The following is a 20583-nucleotide window of genomic DNA, read 5'->3' as shown; positions in this document are numbered from 1 at the left end:
GCAGGCAGGAAGAAGGAGGACGAGAACTGGCAAAAGGGGGCTGCCAGCTGAGAGCCCTCTTTAATGATCCTTCTTGGAAGCCCCACCAATGACTTCAGTGGGCTCCTCCATCTGAGAGGTTGGGGTAATGCCATTTCTTAGTTGAGCCCATTGCCCCCCCTGACAAAAAAAATATTTATATATGGTTATACTAGTAAGGAAAAAGGTGAGAATGGATATTAGGTAGGCAACTAGAAGTCTCTGCTACAGATATTAGAGAAACATGAAATATTATTATTCAATTCAACTTAACTCAGCTTCTTGTGTGGATTTTCTATCCATATATAACATGATTCCCCGGCCTCCGTATTTCATTTCTGGTTCAACATCTCTTCCTTTAACCTGGATCCCTGGGGCACTGGCCTTCATTGTAAGTTCTCTCCTCTATCTTCCTTTATTCTAAGCTACAATGATGCTCTCAAATTTCCTTGGTCGCTGAAGAGACGGGGTCTTCTTCAGGTTCTACCACAGTATTAGAAGCCACCTGTATCAGTTAACTTTTGCTGTGTAACAAACCACTCCTAATTTTCATGTCTTGAAACAACCATTTTATTATCTCATACAATTCTGTGGGCTGATTTGACTTAGCCAGGCAGTTCTTCACCTGGTCTCACTAGAAACACTATTTTTGAGGTTTCCACAACTAGCAATTATTCTAACAGATATGACTACAGTTATGTGTAGACTTTGTATGCCAAAAGTACTTCACACTAAAGGAGAACAATGTGTTTTTCCCACCATCTTCAAAGGTTGTATGTGTTGGTTGTATTAAAGAGAACACTGTTGAAGAAGGATTACTAAGAGTTTCAGTATAAAAAAAACTTTAAGAGTGATGCTACAAATTTTAAAGATTAGGAAGTGAACCACCTTCTTTCTTTCCTTCCTCCTCTGGCTCAATGCCTTCATTGCTTTAGGGGACAGCAGGCCAGTATCTGGGGAACCTTCTGTTTGGGAGCTGTCTTGGGCCTCTGTTTCTGACTCAGAATCTTTAAACAGAATATACTTTCATTCTCATGGAATACACTCAGGATTCATTATCACCCAAAGCTGGTCTTGAATTTGGAAGAAAAGAAGGCATCGTTGTTTTCTTGAGTCCTGCTACCTGCTATTTAGTTTTAGGTGGTGCTCTGAGGCCGTGAATTCAACAACTTAAGCTAATTTGCATTGCCGTTATGAGGTCTAATAAAGCAGTCATGTGTTCCCATGATAGGAAGTAATTTTAAGAACTTTTAAGAATATAAAGTATTTCCATAGAGAAAAGAAGAAAACCCACATTTTCCAGCAAAGCCAATAATCATACACATAATTAAACATAGAATCAACAACACATTTTCTTAGAAAAACTTAAACCGTGACACAAGGTGATTATTTGGATATTATTATTACAAAGAAGTTAAATATACAAGCTTGGCTGTAAAAGATCAGGCTAAGCCACTTAGGTAAAAATCTATCTGTGATGTCATTGTTTCCAAGAAGTGCCATAAAAGTCAAAGAGTTAAACATCTCTCTGTGCCTATTTTTTTTCTTGTAATTCTAGAAATATTGTATAGAGAAGTTCATCAACTCATGTAGACAAATCAGATACACTGGGGGGCAAAATTGAACTGGCATTTCCACATTTTATCAATTCAGAAAAAAATGAGAAGACACAGTGGTACTATACTTAAAGCAAATATTGGCACATCTTATATAAGAAAGGCATCTTACAATAATGTTTCAGTTGGTACATTATAATTTTTCAGTTTGTATTTCTAAAATTGAGGGGGTCTATGAAACAGAGAACTGACATAAAAAGCCAAATATAAAGATATAAAAGACAATAGTAACATTCAACCATCCACAGATAAAAGGCTGTCTGGACATGAGCCCGAAACCAGCAAGACGCCGTCCACTGCAATTTCTCCAGTTTTGCCCTTGCCACGTTCTGCTTCAAAAATGATCTAATAATGGAGAGGGGATAAAAAATTACTTCAAAATATTCAAAACAATGATATAATCAAACTATTTAATAGCTATTCAAGAGGATTAAACTCACGTGTCCCTAATGCATAGAAACAGGCTTTGACATTGAATATATAGTAATATATTCTATTTTCCAGATTCCAGGTATCCACACTGAGTGAATTGTGTTCAGAGAAAACAGAGTTGCTGCAACACCTAAAAGAATCTGGAAAGCCCCATAAAGCTGAGAAGGGTAAGGTTTAAGAGGAAATTTTGGAATTCCTTCGGGGAAAAAAAGCAAAAATAAAAGAAAATGTTTTTCTTTTCAAAAACCAGGCTAGAAGAAATTTAATATTCCCCGTGAACATCTAATGCAAAACTATATAGTAGAAAGGGAATTATTTTGATATATTCAGATTTTAGTAGTTTGTAGTAGTATAGTTATTTTTCTTAAAATGTTGGTTTATATATTCAGAAATTATCTGGAATGTCATTGTTTTCATGTGTTCAAAAATGTTTCATACTAGGCTATAATCATTTTTATCTAAGAAATTTAGTAATAAAAGAGAAGCAAACTTCTTTATATTTTAGAAATCTCTAATGTATAGAGAGCAGAGGACGAATACTAAAAAAATTTATCTTCGAACTGGACACAAAACAACAGGAGTGACTCACTTAACAAAATTAAGCATATACAGTGACTATTTTATATGCATTCATTCATCCAAAAATATTTCCAAAGAAATATTATTAAAATAAATATTTGCTGAATGAATGTTTATAAGTTTCTTCAATAGTGTAATATTTAAAAAGTAGTTCATGTTAGTTTTATAATCATAAAAAAAACCAAAATATTTTTAATTCAATAATTACGAAAAAAATTATAGCTACAAATTATGGAGCACCTATTAAATACCATTCACCAGGGCTGGCCCCGTGGCTTAGCAGTTAAGTGCGCGCGCTCTGCTACTGGTGGCCCGGGTTTGGATCCCGGGCGCGTACCGACGCACCACTTCTCCGGCCATGCTGAGGCCGCATCCCACATACAGCAACTAGAAGGATGTGCAGCTATGACATACAACTATCTACTGGGGCTTTGGGGGAAAAAAAAGGAGGAGGATTGGCAATAGATGTTAGCTCAGAGCCAGTCTTCCTCAGCAAAAAGAGAAGGATTAGCACGGATGTTAGCTCAGGGCTGATCTCCCTCACAAATAAATAAATAAATAAATAAAACTGTTTAAATACCATTCACCATAAGGAGAAGTAATAAAGAAGGGAATATGCCTGGTGGGGTCTTTAATTCTCACTATCAGAAATAAGCAGATTTAGAGGACAGCAAAATGATTCTGATTCAAAGAGGACTGAGGTTACTCTGGAACAACAGTTTTAGAGAGAAAAGAATAAAATGACACGCACATATACAGTCTATCAAAAACAGTATCATCTGCATACCGTGGTTATAAACTGTAATCAGGAATATAACAGCTTTTCTGAATTCTTTGAATTCTTCTAGGGAATCATGGAACCTGAGGGCGGTCCTGAGGACCCCAGATAACAGCCACTCTCAGTTTAGTTCAAAAAACATTAAAAAAATGACCTTCTAGCTTCCATTCATTGTGATAAGTGCTGGGCATAGAGTGAATGAGGAAGATGTTCTTGCGTGTGTGAAGGGATTTATTGCCTGGTTCAGAGGAAGTTGGTGGGAGAAGCCTGCCACACAAACAGATCATTTCCAGAATGTGATATGCATGCACCTGACAAGTATTATCATTAACTGTGCTGATTAATTGCCTTGCCTATTTCGCTCCAGAATATAAGTTTTTTTTAAAGATTCACCCCGAGCTAACATCTATTGCCAATCTTCCTCTCTCTCTCTCTCTCTCTTCTTTTCTCCTCAAAGCCCCAGTATATTGCTGTATATTCTATTTGTAAGTCCTTCTAGTTCTTCCATGTGAGCTGCCACCACAGCATGGCTACTGACAAACAAGTGGTGTGGTTCCATGCCTGGGAACCAAACCTGGGCTGCTGAAGTGGAGCGTGTCAAACTTTAACCACTAGGCCACCGGGCGGGCCCCCAGAATATAAGCTTTTTAAGTGTAGGGAAAAAGTCTTATTCATCTTTGTAGCCCCAGTACCTATGTACTTCAGTAAGTGTTTTGTTTTGCTTGTTAAATCATTGAAAATGTAAATATCTAGTTTAACACCGTTTTTCCACTTACACTTTTGGTAGCATCGATCCCTTGATAAAACTGAATTTTCCCCATCTTCCACTTTTCGTCCTCATTCCTGGTCTCCTCCCATGCCAGGGCATTGTTACTGTTTTTCACAAACACTCGAAGTTTCCCTACTTTGTCTCCAGCCAGCCGGTAATGAAAAAGCAAACAGAAGTTGCTTTGCGGCTGCAGGTAGGGGAGGAGAAGTTTCAATCGGCCAATGTCCTTCTTATGGCCTGCAAGGGCCGGAACTGCCATATAGTAGCCAACAGCTGTAAGAGAAGAAAAATGCACAGTTAATGAGGCCATTGTAAAGGGTTTGGCTATAGTGTATAAAATAACTATAAAAAATGAATGATAGTCTCCTACAGGGAAAGCTGATGTCTTTTTTATTTTGAACATGAGAACAAAATTTTCATGCTAAATGGATTTTAAGGATCACAAAGCTGAAATCTGTTGTTGTATAGAGAAGGAAACTGAGGGTCAGAGATGCTGAGAAATTTGTCCACATTCACAAAGCTTGGTAGCAGCAGATATGGGGTAAGAATCTATTAAATGGTCTTTTAGCACTGCAGGTAATTTGCAGCTGACAGAGAACTTGTGTTCTAGAATTTTCCACCTTGGTTCTTTGAACCTTGGAATGCGCTTCCCCATTGAGTTAATGATATGTATGACAGTCAGCCCCTTAGGTGGGTCCATAGCGTGGTATTTAATTACAACATGCATGAATTTGTACTAATGGTTTCATGGAGCTCAACTACCATGTGTAAAACATCACTCTCAGTTCTGATTTAGGATACAGGAGCACATCTTCTTCTATTTCTAAGTATCCATCTTCTAAGTATCTTTTAACCAGTGGTAGTGGACGTTTGCTCATCTCCAATCTTCTGGTTGTGACTTTGATGAACTTGGGGAAAACCTCTCGTATAGTGGGGTCTGAAGAAGTTGACGAGGAGGAATTCCTGTAGAAGCCGGGAGGAAGACACTGGGGGTGAAGTGGAGTCTTCTGCTGGTGTAATTCCCGGACACGCTTGCAGGACCCAGGGTGACAATGCCTTAGTTTTCCACTGGACCCAGAGACTTCCCAGTCTTCTTCCCCAGCTAATAAAGTTGTCAAATTCAGCAAATGAAAAATACAGGATGCCCCGTGGAGTTTGAATTTCACATAAGCAGCATGTTTGAGATACACTAAAAACTATTCACTGCTTATCTGAAATTTAGGCATCCTATACTTTGTCTAGCAACTCTACCAGCTACAATCTCTCTTCTGTGACCCACTGTGGCAGGTTTCCCCTTCTCTCCCAGCTAAAGCCCCTTTTACTCTGTCCTTGAGATTTTATCCTTCTAATAATGCTGATTCATCCCTTGTTTCTTTTTCATATTTAACTCTGTAAGGAAAGACAAGCCCACCTAGAAATCTCGTGGAGGTGCAGGAGGGGAGGGAGTACAATTTGAGTGATGCAAAAGCTGAGAACCCCAAGGTCATTTGCGAATCAGGTGTTTGTAAATAGGGGACTTCCCATTGATGGAAAACCCAAGCAAAGACATTGCTGACTGTGTGAGAGGTTGAGATCCTGGGATAACCTATGGGTTCCCAGCATGATATAGCTCTGGTAGACATACACCTAGAGAAGCTATGATGGAAGAAAGGAGAAATTCAGGTTAGTTATCAACAAGATAGCTTCTCCAAAGATGTATTGTCTCTGGATTGGTTAAACTTGCCCTGTGCTTGCTCTGAATCTTTAGCGAGAGTCTCATTCATACAACTTTGCTGTGTGGGATGTACTCTAATCCCAAGTTCTAAAAGGAATTTTTGTTACCAGATATCGATTTCTTGACTGCAGGTGAGGGCTTGAAAGAACAGGTCTCAGGGAGGAATAAGCCTAGAGGAAGGATCTAGAAGAAGGATCTTTTACCTGAGGGCTGAGCCTGTATATCCCCCAATAAATAATTTGACTGGTAAGGAACTGGAGTCCCTGAAGGTGTAACAGTTGTCTCTAATTATATAGTCAGCCTTAGGAGACAGGGATTCAATTTATGCTCCAAATGGAATCTGCCAGCCAAACGCTCTGCCCAAAAGGAAAGCTAGGGCCCATCAATAGTATTTAAGTAGGCAGCTCAGAGCTGAGGTTGAGAAAAATCCAAAATTAAGTGGAAAGAAATCCTTAGGCAACAGAAGGGAAAGTTCAGTCCAGGAGTTCAGGTTGCTGATTTGATGCTCATTACGGTTTTGATGCTTTGAGGGGTGACTCTACTAAAACTCCCGGTTTAGGTAAAGGTCATATTTCCTTTCAAGATTTATTTCCCCCCTAAAAACAAAACAAAAACTACAGAGCATCATGGGGGCTGGCCCCGTGGCTTAGCGGTTAAGTGCGCGTGCTCCACTGCTGGCGGCCCAAGGTTCGGATCCCGGGCAAGCACCAACGCACCGCTTCTCCGGCCATGCTGAGGCTGCGTCCCACATACAGCAACTAGAAGGATGTGCAACTATGACATACAACTATCTACTGGGGCTTTGGGGAGAAAAAGGGGGAAAAAAAAAAGGAGGAGGATTGGCAATAGATGTTAGCTCAGGGCCAGTCTTCCTCAGCAAAAAGAGAGGAGGATTGGCAGGGATGTTAGCTCAGGGCTCATCTTCCTCAGAAAACAAAAACAAAAACAAAAAAACAAAACAAAACAAAACTACAGAGCATCATAGCTGGTAAATTGAGGAAAAGGACCAACTTCTTTCTGTCTTTTCCCCAATACTCTTAAAGCTTATACGAATTCCAACATCTCTCTCTCAGTAGCAGGAGAGTGAATATGGCAGAGGGTTGCTGGAGCATCCTTTGTGGGGGTAGGTGGGTGGGAAGGGGATTAAGGAGCAGAATATATGCTGAACCAAGTTAGTCATTCATCAGGGGAGACTTCAGAAGGTCTAAAATTTTCCAACCACGACAAACAACCCTGACCTAACAAGTGACAGGAATAACAACCCTCCCATGATTGGAGAGCTTTCTTTACCTGTGCCATATCGGCACAACATGAAGTAGTGAAATCTAAATACCATTATCTCGATCAGCAGGATTCCAGTCAAAATCATCTTCTAAATCCTGTGTCCAGTCACAGACCCCATGGTCAAAGCTGCAGTCAACTGAGATATTTAAATCTGCTAAGAAAAAGAGTGCATTTCATAATCATTAAGAGCATTAGTTGGGAAGGCAATGCCATGTTTTCAGTTGCTGTTGAGAGTTTAGCTAAGCTACCCTATGGCATTGCTTCCTCGGCATCCACTTTGTTCAGCCCAGCAGCCTGTGGGGCCCCTAAACTGACGGTACACCTCACACTAGTGCCTGCCCTAGATAAAGCCTGCAGAGGCACGAGTAAATGTAAGTTCTTGCGATGACTTCTCTGACAGCCCTTGTGATAATCAGTCTCCCTTGCTTCCGAGGGCCTTCCTCTTGTGTGCTCCCTAGATAAGACTCCCCTCGGAGCTTACCAAAACCCCAATCTTTTGGGTTTGAATTAACCCATCCAGCCTAGCCCGGGAACCCCAAAGTGCTCCACCAACAGACCCTAATAAAAGCATGTGCCCCAGGTCCTGCCTCTTTCTGTGTAAGCACCCTGCCTTGACCCCCCAATGTGGCCCCCCAAGGCGTGCCATGTACTTCCTCCAGGACTTGTGAGTAATAAACTTCTCTATCTCAATTTCTTCTGTGGTCTTTTGTTGAACCACCTGGCACTCCGGCGCTCTACTTAACAAATCTTAATTTCATAAAATCATAACAATTGCATGGAGCACTGGGCCAGCTAGTATAAGCTTTGAACCAGTGCCTCTGGTTACTTTTATGTAGATCAGGGGTCAGCAAACTAACATCCTGGCCCACTGCTTGTTTTTGTAAATAAAGTTTTATTGAAACACATCACACCCATTCATTTACATATTGCCTACAGCTGCTTTTGAGCTACAATGACAGAGTTGAGTAGTTACAACAGAGACTGTATGGCTCACAAAGCTTAAAATATTTACTATCTGGTCCTTTACAGAAAAGAGAAGTCTTTTTTTTTTTTGGCGAGGAAGATTAGCTCTGTGCTAACATCTGTTGCCAATCCTCCTCTTTTTGCTGAGGAAGACTGGCCCTGGGCTAACATCCGTGCCCATCTTCCTCTACTTTATACGTGGGATACCTGCCACAGCATGGCTGGATAAGCAGTGAGTCAGTCCGCGCCTGGGATCTGAACCTTCGAACCCCAGGCTGCCAAAAGTCTTTTGACCCCTGATGTAGACAACAGTAAATACCACTAGGAAAGAGGGAGAAGACTGAGATGCTTCTGTTTATAACTAATGCCAGCCTCTGGCCCTGATTTTGGGGCTTTGGCAGTTTATGCTGAGGAATAAAGGAATGGCAAGAAAAAAAGGGAAAAAGCTCAAGAGAGAAGTGGCAGCAGCTGGTTGTTGACTTATTACAATTTGCGAAATATTTTCACATACATTACATCACTTGATTTGATTGTCAGAAAAATTCTGTAGTCAGACCTGTTTTCAGGAATGTAAAACCGAGGGTCATAAGCCATTTGTTCAAGTCCTGTAGACACTGAGTGCTGGAACTGGACCTGAATCCTAAAGCAGACAAATCCGGTACTGTCCATCCTGTACACATCCTGAGCCAGCACTAAAACCCTCCTCTTTTCTCATTTTCCTTCCTTCTTAACCCCGATTTTTCCCTATTTCAGTGAAGATATTTTATTTCCAGTACTGGTTTTAAAATTAAAAGATGCCAAGTAATACTTGCTTCCAGTCTTCAATATTCTTTAGTGAGTGCTATTACTAGTTTGAGAAGTTGAGGTTACCAGCCCCTAAACAGTGCAACATAAATTTTTCAGTTGGTTTATAACTGTGGTGGCACATTTGTCCCAACACCCCCCCCGTCCCCCCCACCTCTTTCCTCAACGTGTGGGAAACTGGGAATGTACACTGGAATAGCATATAGCCAACTGCTCCTTAAGGAGATAAAACTCACGGCTTTGGTCTCATGACCACAATATTTCATTTGTATAGCACTTTATGGTTTGCAAAGTGCTTTCAAATACATTCTCTGATTGAATCCATACCACCCCTGAAACAGACGCTGTTGGTGCCACACCAATATCTGTCAGCACTTACGTTCCCTTGCAGACACATGGCTTTCTACTGCAAATACCCACAACTCTCTGTGTGAGGGTATTCTCTAGCTGGAGCTTGCTTGGCCTAAGCCAGGCAGAGCAGAATACCAAGGAGCTCTGTCCCTAGGAGAGCCCTCAACCAGTGATGGGCACCAGTAGGTGGATAGATATCTCCCTTTTTCTTGTCTTTGGGTAGGACCACCAAGTGCTGGAATTGGACATGGACCTGAAATCAGATTGGAATCCAGGTTCTCTTCAGTCTTGCAGAGGGTCCAACTGGGATGGAAGTCCAGTTGCCACAGTGGTGCCCTGTCCTGCTTTTATGGCAGGCCAGGAGCACCAGGGAATTAGCACTCTCCTGGGAGCAGCCTTCAACCTATGTCAGATGGGAGTTGGTGTATAAATACCCCAGCTCCCTTGCCCCTCCAGCAGGACAATTCTGAGCCACGTGTTCACCACTGGCTCCCAGAGTTCCCCAATGTGATCAAGCTCCAGTTGCCCACAGTGGAAACTTGCTTGATACCACACTCTTTATGGCCTCCTTCTCTTCCTTGTCTCACTTCCCCACTCCCCAACCAGTCTCCTGGGATAAACCACATAAACCACTTGCACACAAATTCTTGTCTCAGGGTCTATTTCTGAGGGACCCAGCCTAAGACAGCACCTTAGAGAGGTGTGTTGCTCTTATTCCAACTTCACGCATGAAAGCAATGAGGCATCACAAGTCTAACTGACTTGCCCAAGGCAAACAGTGAGTGGCAGAGTTGGGGTGCCCACCTGAGTCTTCTAATTGAGACTGAGTGGTCCAGGACACCTTACTCAAGGACCTTTGAAATCACAGAGTCATATGCTCATATCCAAAATTGTCAGCTTTCTGTTTCTGTCAGTGTTTCCCTAAGGATCATGGAAGAAAAAGTAAAATAAGAAACCTGGTCGGTTCGGGGATCCAAAGAGGACTCAAATAATTTATTAATGTCACTTAACAAGTGTAAAGCAGAGCTGGAGCAGGAGTTCTGAGCACCTGGAGAATGTAGCTTATCCCCTGAGCTATGAAACATTTTCTTCCTAACCAGGAAAATGTTCAATAAGATGTTTGATGCAGAGAAATAAAAAAAAAGTAGAACACTTAGGAGGAATATGCAGGAAAACAAGATGCCTATAGGAGCTGGGTCATGGGTCACTAGCCTTTGGAGAGTTTTCAGTAGAAGCTTCTCAGATTAAATTTGGAGGACTGAACTAGAGAGGTATTTTCTTCCTAGTGGAGATTGTCCTATAAACCAAAGGGATAGAATTGGATAATATACTCACGGGGTAAACACAAAAGGGAATCAAATTAGCACAAGCTTAGGACATGTATAGTGGTAAGTGAAAGACAGTTTGAAAAGGAAATAGAAGATCAAGCCATTCATATGTACACCAAGCGAAAGGGATAAATATTTAAGTAGGCTTTTCCCTGATGCCTGTGTAGAGATGCCACATACCATTTGTCATGGTAGTGAAAGTGCTAAATGAACTCAGAGGAACTAGGGATCATGCCTAAGACATTCCAGATTATGAAACTTTGATAGATTTATCACAAAAATGGTCCCAATTTTTACCCCTCCCTGTATCCATGCTCTTTGCAATATGACTTTGTAGCACCTTCCCCAACTCTTAAATCGGGGCTGGCCTTGTGACTTGCCTTGGCCAATAGAATATGGCAGAAGTGATGTGCCAGTTCTGGGCTTAGACCTCAAAAGGCCTGTGTGCCTCTGTTCTCTTTCTTAGAACCCTGTCACTGCTTCATGAGAATAAGCTTGGCTAGCCTGGTGGAGGATGAAAGACCACATGAGTCAGCCCAGTTGTCCCAACTGAGGCCCCAGGCATGTGAGAGAGCACAGCTAAGACCAGCAAAGTCACCAAACAAGCCCAGAGCTGACTGCAGACACATGGGTGAGCCCCACCCAGACCAGCTCAGATCAGCAGAACTAGCCAGCCAATCCATAGACTCATAAGCAAAGATAAATATTTATTGCTGTAGGCCATTGAGGGTTCGTGATTGTTTGTTACACAGCATTATTATGGCAATAGGTAACTGACATGGGCACTTTGGGCCAGATTTTAGTACATGGTGATTTTCAGGTTGTAGGCCCTCAGGTGTTGGAGTTGAAGCAAACGAGGCATTTTCTCTCATCTCCATACATACAATCTCCCTCAACTCTTCGCTCTAGGTGTCAGGTGGGAGAGGTGGAGGGAAGACGAGAGCCTTAATATATTGTAATCTATTGGTATTAGTCATGTAAGGACCTACTATTTTCATACTGGCACTGTGTGTCATGATGTAACAATTGTTCCCTTGGTGTTGAGGAATGAAGCAGTGATTCATAAACAATCATCTCATCCTATGAAAAAATGAAAATGACATGACTCTGTGAGAGAGCATAAACTTGGGAGAAAGAATTATTTACCTTTGTGTTCCAATCTGGATGTTACAGCTTTTCTTTCCACCAGAACCAGACCAAATTCACCTGCTTCATTCACCTTTGGGGCTAATAAAGAACACTTGATCAGTTAAGAAAATCCCACATGCTAAGAAGGTATGAATGACTGATTGAACAAAGAGGGCTTGATCATGTATTCTACTTACAGAATATGTTACAGCAGTGTTTTCCTAACTTTTCCAAAGCATTCACATTGGTTCCAGTTTCCTCATCTAGAACATCTTTGTCCAAAGGTTGCCCCAGTTGACCAAAGCATCTACACTAGGAACCTTCTAATCAGGTTTTGGAAATATACCTTCTTGAGATTTTCATTTTCTATTAAGGGAGATGTCATTGGTATGCTAGTTCTTAGATAGGTGGGCCTGTGTCTACTTTTCATTTGGTTAAGTCCAACAGGCATGGAGCCAAGCACAGACAAGGCAAAATATAGAAGGAGCAGCAGATGCCTGGTGAGAATCAAATGGAAAGTCTCAGAGTGGGGGATCCAGGGTGGGTCAATATGGAAACTGTCCGGGAGAGGCTGAGACTATGGTGTGTTCTGCACAGCAACCAGTGAAAAAGGCAGTTATCTAGTTCACGTAGAAAACTTAAGCTTAAGCTCTACTATAGAATTTTCCCCCCTACAATTGTCTATTTTGGCTTTTTTAATCATAACCACACAACTGTGAAATCCTCCTTTCATTGAGTGGGACTGTAAAAAGTGCCTTCCAGAAGTAAAAAGGTAGAGCTTGGCAGATCCTCCTGGGGAGGGTCTCTCTGGTTTGGGGGTGCGCTTCACGGAGAGCTGGGCAGTCAGACAACTGTGCTTGCAGGACAAGCAAGCTTACTTGGCTGGGGGTGGAAAGAGTGTCTGCATCAAACACGAAACCTCCCCAGTAAGGGCAAAGGACTTGCCTTCCTTGTTTCCCACACCAGCAAATTTGATTTCGTATCTGTGGAAGATGTAAGTTTCTAGACCTTATAAAGAACCCTGCTTCTTAGGACTTAGAGCTGAACCCTTCTTTCTTAAGGCATGAAACCGATCTTTTCTTCTTCTTTCATTTGCCAGGAGAAACCACAATTCATTTTTCATAAAATGTTTAAAATAACAAAAGTGATACTCACAAAACACATCTCCACGAAGGCTTTGCTCCTGCTCCACGTGGTTCTTCAGGGATTTCTCATCTCTTTTCTCTTCCTTGAGCCCCTCTTTCTTGCTCTCTTCATTCTCTTCTTTTTCTCCATTAGGGTTCCCATCTCTGGAAACTCTCTCTTCAGAGCTGAAGGGCTGCAAGTTAAGCTTAGGGGCGGGAGTCCCAGAAGGTTCTGTGATGCCATTTTTAATTTTTACCTTCTTTTTCATGCTGTTTTTGTGAGCGAGCAACTTCTTGACTCTGTCTTTGATGGTACCAGGTGCTCTGAGGACTTCCTTCACAGAATTTTCAGGGATAACTGAAACAAACAATAAGACGAGAAGTTCCACATTGGCTGATAATTAGGTCGCTCACAAAAAATGGAGCATTTAAAGAGTGTAAAAGTGCTGCAAATGAATCTTCCAGAACCAACTCAGATGAGGCTCTCCCATGTGATATTTTAGGAAGAACTATATTTGCATCTGTTTTAAGCAGTTCTAGTGTTCCGGTAGTATCTTAACTACTTTTCGTTAGAGGATACACTTTCGTTTTGCTTCAGAGACTACTATAATGCAATACCTGCTCCTACCAAGTAGGGCTACAGATCCCAAAGTGCTGAATTTTCCAGACTCCTCTAATATTTCTGTTTTCATGCTGATATTCTCCAAAGCTGGTGTTGTCCAGGTACTCCTAGAGATTTGTCCAAATTTGATGTTCAAAGATTACAGCTATAGCATTAGGCTGGACTATATAAATTGCCAATAATGGGCCATCCGTGACCTACAAAAATGGTGATTTATGGTTCAATGTATACATACTTAATTTTTCTTCCCTGTTCTCTCTCCCTTTTGAATTTCTTCACCTTAATCAACTACTATCTAAAGCTAAATGATTTCATTTATTGAATGTTTATAGAGAGGCTTCCATATTTACTGTTTTACATTCATTTCTGATTTCTCATCACTAAGTTAAATTGCTTTTAAAAGTGTACCTCTAGGTTGATTCCTCATACTGCACAGTGGATCTCAATGACCCTTGGGGGAAAATGTTAGTGTAGAAGAACTCAAGAGGTAGAAAAAAGGTCATTTAGCCCAACATCTTTGCTTTGTAGGTGAGGCAACTGGGTGATGTTAAGTGACTTGCCCAAAGTCACTCAGCTACCCAGGGGCAGAGCTAGGATTTGAGGGTAAAGCAGATGAATGACTCTTTTTCCAGTCCTATTTCCATGACAGGTTTATTCCTGCTTTAGGGTTAAGGTTTACTTTTCTGGAGGCTGGTTCAAATTCCTTGAGCTCTAGAATCCAAAGATGCATGCTCCCTTTCTAGGGATCTACTCATGATAATTAAGAAGATACAATTGATATAAAAAAGTAATTTTTAAAAAATTAAAAACACTGATCTTTAAAATCAAATATGTATATTTTTTAATAAAATATGTAGACGTGCTAGTCTAAGACTAAGCAAGAAAGGGTCTAATAACATCTGAACCAATTTGCTCAATTCTACTACTTAGATATAGTTTAGAGGGAAATGAAATAAGGGAGTAGACATCAATTTCAGTGTGTAAAAAGAATACTATAAAAAGAAATTGGAGGGCCGGCCCCGTGGCTTAGTGGTTAAGCGCGGGCGCTCTGCTGCTGGCGGCCCGGGTCGGATCCCGGGCGCGCACAGATGCACCGCTTCTCCGGCCATGCTGGGGCCGCGTCCCACATACAGCAACTAGAAGGCTGTGCAACTATGACATACAACTATCTACTGGGGCTTTGGGGGGAAAATAAATAAATAAATAAAATCTTTAAAAAAAAAAAAAGAAATTGGATTGGGATTTTATTAGAATATTTTCCTTGGCAATGTTTTAATCTCTTCACCTGCTCAGTTCTTCTCCATCATTTGGCTGATTCAATCTCTACCAAAGTGGTAGAAAAATAAACAAGGAGAAGTCCACGATATTTTGGGTAATCAAAAGGAGAAAGAAAAATGCTTTGAAAATATATATGCTCTTAATTAATACATTGCTTTTACTTTGAAATCAATCTAAGCCTGTTATGACAAGAGCTACATTTCCCTTTTCAATGAAATGTTCTAGTTGTTTATCAATGTGACAGCCCGCAGTTACAGGTTCAAAACCAACTACTACTAATACAAGTAATGCATCATTCCTCACTTTCCTGACCTTCAGCTGGCCTGTTTCAGCTTCTTTGCCAGAGGCTGCATGTTAAGTTTTGATTGTAATGTGCTGATCATATAAAGATCTTCCTCTGGAGGGCCCACTGTATAATTCCGTCCATGGCTCCCTGAATCTTTTCCCAGGATCCAGCATGAAAAATGAACAGGAAACAACCATTCCCTGGAAATTTCCTTTATGCAATCAGTAACATAAAACTAAGGATCTTTAATAAATAATGAGGAGTGGGTTTCAACTCACACCAGGCAAACCTAAACATCTGCTTTCAGTTTCTGCTTTGAAGTTTCAATTTTTCCTATTAAAAAAAAAAATCAAACCATCACCACCTTTGTGGTGTCAACAAATTCACTCCCTTAGCATGTAGAGAGAACTGGGGCAAGGATAAAAAAACTATGCATATGCATGACTATAAATGGATAGATTTGGCTTTATCTAGTAGGTATTGCTGTTTCAAACTGGACAAAACTGATGATTGTTTCTCTTAAAAATTTCTTGATTATTGCAACATCTTTTTGAGAATATAAAAATGTGGGAGAAAGTGGCAGTAGACGGGGATAGGGATTTGGCATGTTTAGGGATCTCAGACATAAAAACAGGGAATTTCAGAGTTTTCGGATTCATAGGCCAGTCTTCTGTAAATGAAGTTGACAATTTCTCTTGGGAGAGATTTGAGATTTCTCTAAATATCCACCTTGTCAAAAACTTCTACCCACCTGAAAACCCTGACTTTACTTAGAGAAGATGATCATGATGTGTCAACATTTTCCCCAGGAGAAATATGACTTTGACATTCATTCACCTGTGCTTAGTTCACTAAATGATCTCTTATCATCTGGCAGGAGAAACACTCCTCTCATCTGAGCGTTGGACAGTCCTGGGAGGAGAGGCTTAACCGTGGGTGAGGAATGTACTGTTCCATGGGACCCAGGAAACGGGAAGGGCAGGGATGGCAGAAAAGCTGAGCCAGGAGAGTTTGTTGGGGAGGGGCCCAGGAGAGGTCTCCATCCCAGGGGAGTAGCCATCCGTCATGCACACACCTATCCTGTGTTTCAGCACACAGCCCTGGAGCCCAGTTTCCTGGACTTGACTTCTAGCTCTCATCTCTTCTAGTTGTATGTCCTCAAACCAATACTTAACTTCTGTTTGCCTCAGGCTCCCCATTTATAAAGTTGGGATAAGAATAGGGTTTTTGTGATGTTTAAATGAGCGAACACAAGTCAATTACTAAGATTAGTGCCTGACATATATTCAGCCTCTGTTTGCTATGATTTTTAGAATTCATCACCAGAATGTTTAAAATCTTTTACTGAGTTAAAAAAAATTTTTCCAGGCCATGCCTCCAGACGTCTAATGTTTGTTACAATTGAAAGAAAAAAAAATTGGAATGGCCTGGGTGTAGCAACACCTGTGTTCTTGAATATGCTTTATATAAACCGAATTAAGTCAGAAGCATATTTCCAATGACTAAGGAAGCTGCTTTTCAATGGGAATAATTATTGAATTTTGACCCATTGCCACTATTACTCCTACTATCAGTGCATGATTATTGAGCACATAATATATTCTGGGCTGGAGCTAAGCCTTTTATATGGACATTTATTTATTACATATGGATTATTTCATATAATCATCAAAACATTATTAAGGGTCAGATACTATTATCTCTATTTTGCCGATGTGGAAACTGAGGCACTGAAAGGCTACATAACTTGTTCTCAGTCCACAGGCAGTAGGCTGGGGAGCCAGGAATGAAGCCAGGGTAATTTGATTCCAGAAGCGAATAAACTAAACGACATAGTGTCCTTTCCTAAATTGACTCTTACTACCCAAGTCAGGTAATGTCGAAGTTTTGATTTTCTTAGAATGAGGTACAGCTCTTGTCAAATTATGACCAAATTATCTAACAGTGTATTATTAATACTCACATACATTACAACAGTAAAAAATATCCATACACATCTACATTTAGGGTGTTTCTTTCTCTGGGTATAGATGGTGTGTAAGGATAATCTGCTAACTCCTCTTCTGTATTGCAATGTAGAGTCTGGATTTTTGCAAAAACAATGAACTCATAATAAAAGTTGCTTTATCAATGCTGTACATTATATAATAGTGTGGGAGATCAAGATTTGGCCACCCTGAAATCTATCTCTTTACCTTGGTTGTTTTCTCTAGGGACATTTGACCTCCCCCACTAACTGCCTAAAGAATTTGACATAGTGGCTCCTTCCTGGAACAGATCTATCATGATGGCTGTAAAGATAATGTAGGATAAATGTTACAATAGGAAAGGCACCAACAAGCCCATCTTATCAGAAGTTCTGTCTCTCTGGCCACATTCTCTGGATGGCCCTGCGAGGAGTTGCCAGACAATCATTTACATTTATAAGGGAAATCTCCACTTGTAAAGGTATCTCCCTCTCTGTTTTGGGAAGAGGGGGGGATGGCCTCATTTCTAGACGCTTATCAATGTGGAAGGTGAGGCCTTAAATCTGCATAATAACCTTACTCTTGTTTACTGTGCTTTAGTGGTAATCTCCTGTAACTGACTCTCCCCACCCCCAACATCCTCTTTTGTCGTTGGCTGAACAGGGTATTTAAGACGAGAATTTCTGCTATTGTGTTGAGAAACGCAGTGTCCCTGCTTTCTCCCATGTATACATGTTATTAAACTTGGTATTATTTTCTCCTGCTAACCTGTCTTGTTAATTATTTGGCCAGCCAGAAGAACCTTAAGGAAAAGGGCACAGGGAGATTCTCCCTCTTCCCCCGACAGTTTTGGCGTAGTCGCCAGGAGCCACACTGGCTGGCAAGTTGCCTTCTCTGGCTGGAAGATCTGCCTTCTCCCCGGACTACTGCAGATGATGAGATACGGGAACGCCTGACGAAAGCCGGCAAAAGGTAAGACTTCTTAACCATGTCAGCCTCCCGGAATCTCTATCTGCGGGGTCCGGCGGAAGGAAGTGGTGAGAATTTTTTCTCTTTCTAAATTTAGATTGGCAGGAGAAAATATTTGGGAAACTAGTTTCTTGTGCTTTTAGTGACTTGGTTTAAATTTGGTAGAGTACTCTTGGTTTTGATCTTGATCCCTTGTCCTCCCAGAGTAGTCTCTGTCTTGTTCTGTGTCCTGAGAACTTGGCTTTGTGACCAGTGAGAATCTTCTCCTTGGTCTCCACCATACGGAAGGTGCATTTACCGGAGTGCACCTTGGTGGCCAGTCAAGTAGACTGGGGTTCCGAACTGTCTCTTTGTCCAGCTGTGCCAAGCTCTCAGGGGAGTTTGTCATAAAGGGCCCAGTCCATAAGGGCTTTTGTCGTCTTAACCTTTGTTGCTTGTTAGTGCTGGAAAAATCCCATTCCAGTATCGCCCGCCCGGTGTCACAGATTAGCGGGTCTGTGACTGGAGGCGTCCCACACTATTGTGGGAGACCGGAGACACCATCCTTACCGCCTGTGCAACGAAGGTCTTTATTTTCTCTGAATATCTTTGGGAGTGAATTCTGTGGATCATGGGGCCTACATCATCTGCGTCCTCACCAGGGACGCCTCTTGCGTCCATGGTAAAGATTTATTCTAAGCGTGGAAAGTTACCTCCGGGTCTTTCCTTAAAAAGGCTTATTGGTTCGAGTCACTGTTGGAATAAATATACAAATGAAGATCCTACTCATCAATGGCCAGATGACGGATCCTTTGAATTGGGAAAACTTCTAAATTGGGGGAAAAAAAAATGTTTTGAGAGCTCTCACACAATTGTTTAATTGGTACCAAAAAAAAAAAAAATGGCCAGAAAAAGGAAGAAAAAAATTTGACTAGCCTTAAGACCTTGACTCAGGTTACAATTGAATTGAGAACATGTAAAAGTGTAAGTGTTGATAAGATTATAAAGGTTGGAATGTTTGAGCTAATTTTATATAAAGAGGTTACATCAACTTTGCCTGAGTATGTTTTAAAATGTCTGACTGGGAATGCTTCCCTTGTCCAAAATTAGATGACCAAGACCTATTGATAAGAATCTTTATGATAACTATGTTTAAAGGTATAAGAGATGATGAAATTTACATGAAATTTTGTAGAAAAAAACTGATATTATTTCTATTACAGAACTGGTTAACAAAAATAGGAATTTAAATGATGGCTAATTTTATCTAATGTCTTAAGAAGTCTTATAGGCAATCTAAATAATTATTGGGAATAAGTAACTAAATAGTTGTAAAAAAAAGATAAATGTTGGATGAACTTTAAACAATAATTATGTGTTATGGTGGTTACAGCTTCCAAACTCTTTTTGGTGACTTAAAACTTTAGAGTTTTGCTAAATTTTATGATAAAAATTCAATTGAGTATCTAGATCGTTTCCAAATAACATATTAGACATTGATTGCTAAATGTACATTTGTCTAGTTTTGGCTTTTCATTACAGGAAAACTAAAAGGTGTTTTGGGTCTATTGGTAAACAAGTGTTTCATTAAAAGATTGTACTATAAAGTAACATATTTCCAGAAATTATGAAGTGTTCATAAATTTTCCAAGCCACAAGATACAAATGTAAAAGAAAGTTTATAATTGTTTACTTAGATTTTACTTACAAATTAAGGTTTCTAAGGGTTAAAATTTCTAATTAGTATATGTGATTGAAGCTACTAAATATTAAGAAAAATATGTCTGTGTACAAGGAAAGTAAGATGTATAAAGAAGGAACAAAGAATGAAAATATTTTGTTTGGTTGATTAAGAAAGATAAATTTGTCCTCAAGTACTAGGAGGGAAAAGAAAGACATGGGACAAATTCTGAATGTAAAAAGAAAGTTATAGAAGGTTTGTGGAAGAGGAATTCTGGAAAAGGAGTTTTTGCATGGTCAACTTGGCTAAGATTGAAATGAATTTAATTAAGTAAATGAGTTTTAATATCAGAAGTAAGCTCGTACAAAATTATAATTTGGTCTTATTTCTCTTAAAGGGATAATTTCTTGAACTTGATAAAGAGGTTATAAAAGATTTTTCTTTACCTTTGAGTAAGTCTACCTAAAAAAAAAAAACCTGTTAAAATAATTTCCTGTGTTCAAAAGACTGAGGTCTCTCTATTAAGGCTTTTTGGACTGTTAATGCTCAGTTTGCTTTAACTTTTTATATTTTTGACAAGCTCCCCAAAATTCATATCTTAAATAAAGTCTTTTTTTTACTTTTTTTCTTTGAGAATTTTCAAAGGGCCCTGGAACTTCTCAAAGAAATTTGCTCTCTTCCTATAAGGGGAAAGATACTAAACTTATTAGGCTTATTCAGTATGTTAAACTACGTGAGAAGCATTGTCAGACAAGTGATGATAAGCCTGCTCAGGTGGTATTATGTAGGTAAATGTTATTGACATAGGTGTTTTAAAACTGTATAACATTACCGAAATTCTGATCTGTCCTGGTTATCAGTCATAATTCTGGTTATTATTATTTTAAAGTGTTGTATGTCACAAAATTAACCA

At 40.2% G+C, this 20583-nt stretch overlaps 1 protein-coding gene across 4 annotated transcripts in view; it reads right to left on the bottom strand.

The window, feature by feature from the left end:
- Positions 1–1401: 1401 nt before the first annotated feature.
- EGFL6 (EGF like domain multiple 6) overlaps positions 1402–20583 on the bottom strand; it is a 63888-nt gene continuing 44706 nt past the window's right edge. For 2 of the 4 annotated variants that reach the window (XM_058535440.1, XM_058535443.1), the window contains 5 exons: positions 12920–13246; positions 11783–11863; positions 7240–7344; positions 4200–4465; positions 1402–1979 (listed from right to left, as the gene is read on the bottom strand). In XM_058535440.1, the coding sequence (XP_058391423.1) occupies positions 1869–1979; positions 4200–4465; positions 7240–7344; positions 11783–11863; positions 12920–13246 (890 nt within the window). In that variant the 3' untranslated portion in view covers positions 1402–1868. The remainder of the gene's footprint in view (positions 1980–4199; positions 4466–7239; positions 7345–11782; positions 11864–12919; positions 13247–20583) is intronic. The other 2 variants (XM_058535441.1, XM_058535442.1) reach the window with 2 other exon arrangements.

Source organism: Diceros bicornis, chromosome X (genome assembly GCF_020826845.1).
Source record: "Diceros bicornis minor isolate mBicDic1 chromosome X, mDicBic1.mat.cur, whole genome shotgun sequence".
Taxonomy (NCBI): domain Eukaryota; kingdom Metazoa; phylum Chordata; class Mammalia; order Perissodactyla; family Rhinocerotidae; genus Diceros; species Diceros bicornis.
This window is presented reverse-complemented; position numbering and strand designations above follow the sequence as displayed.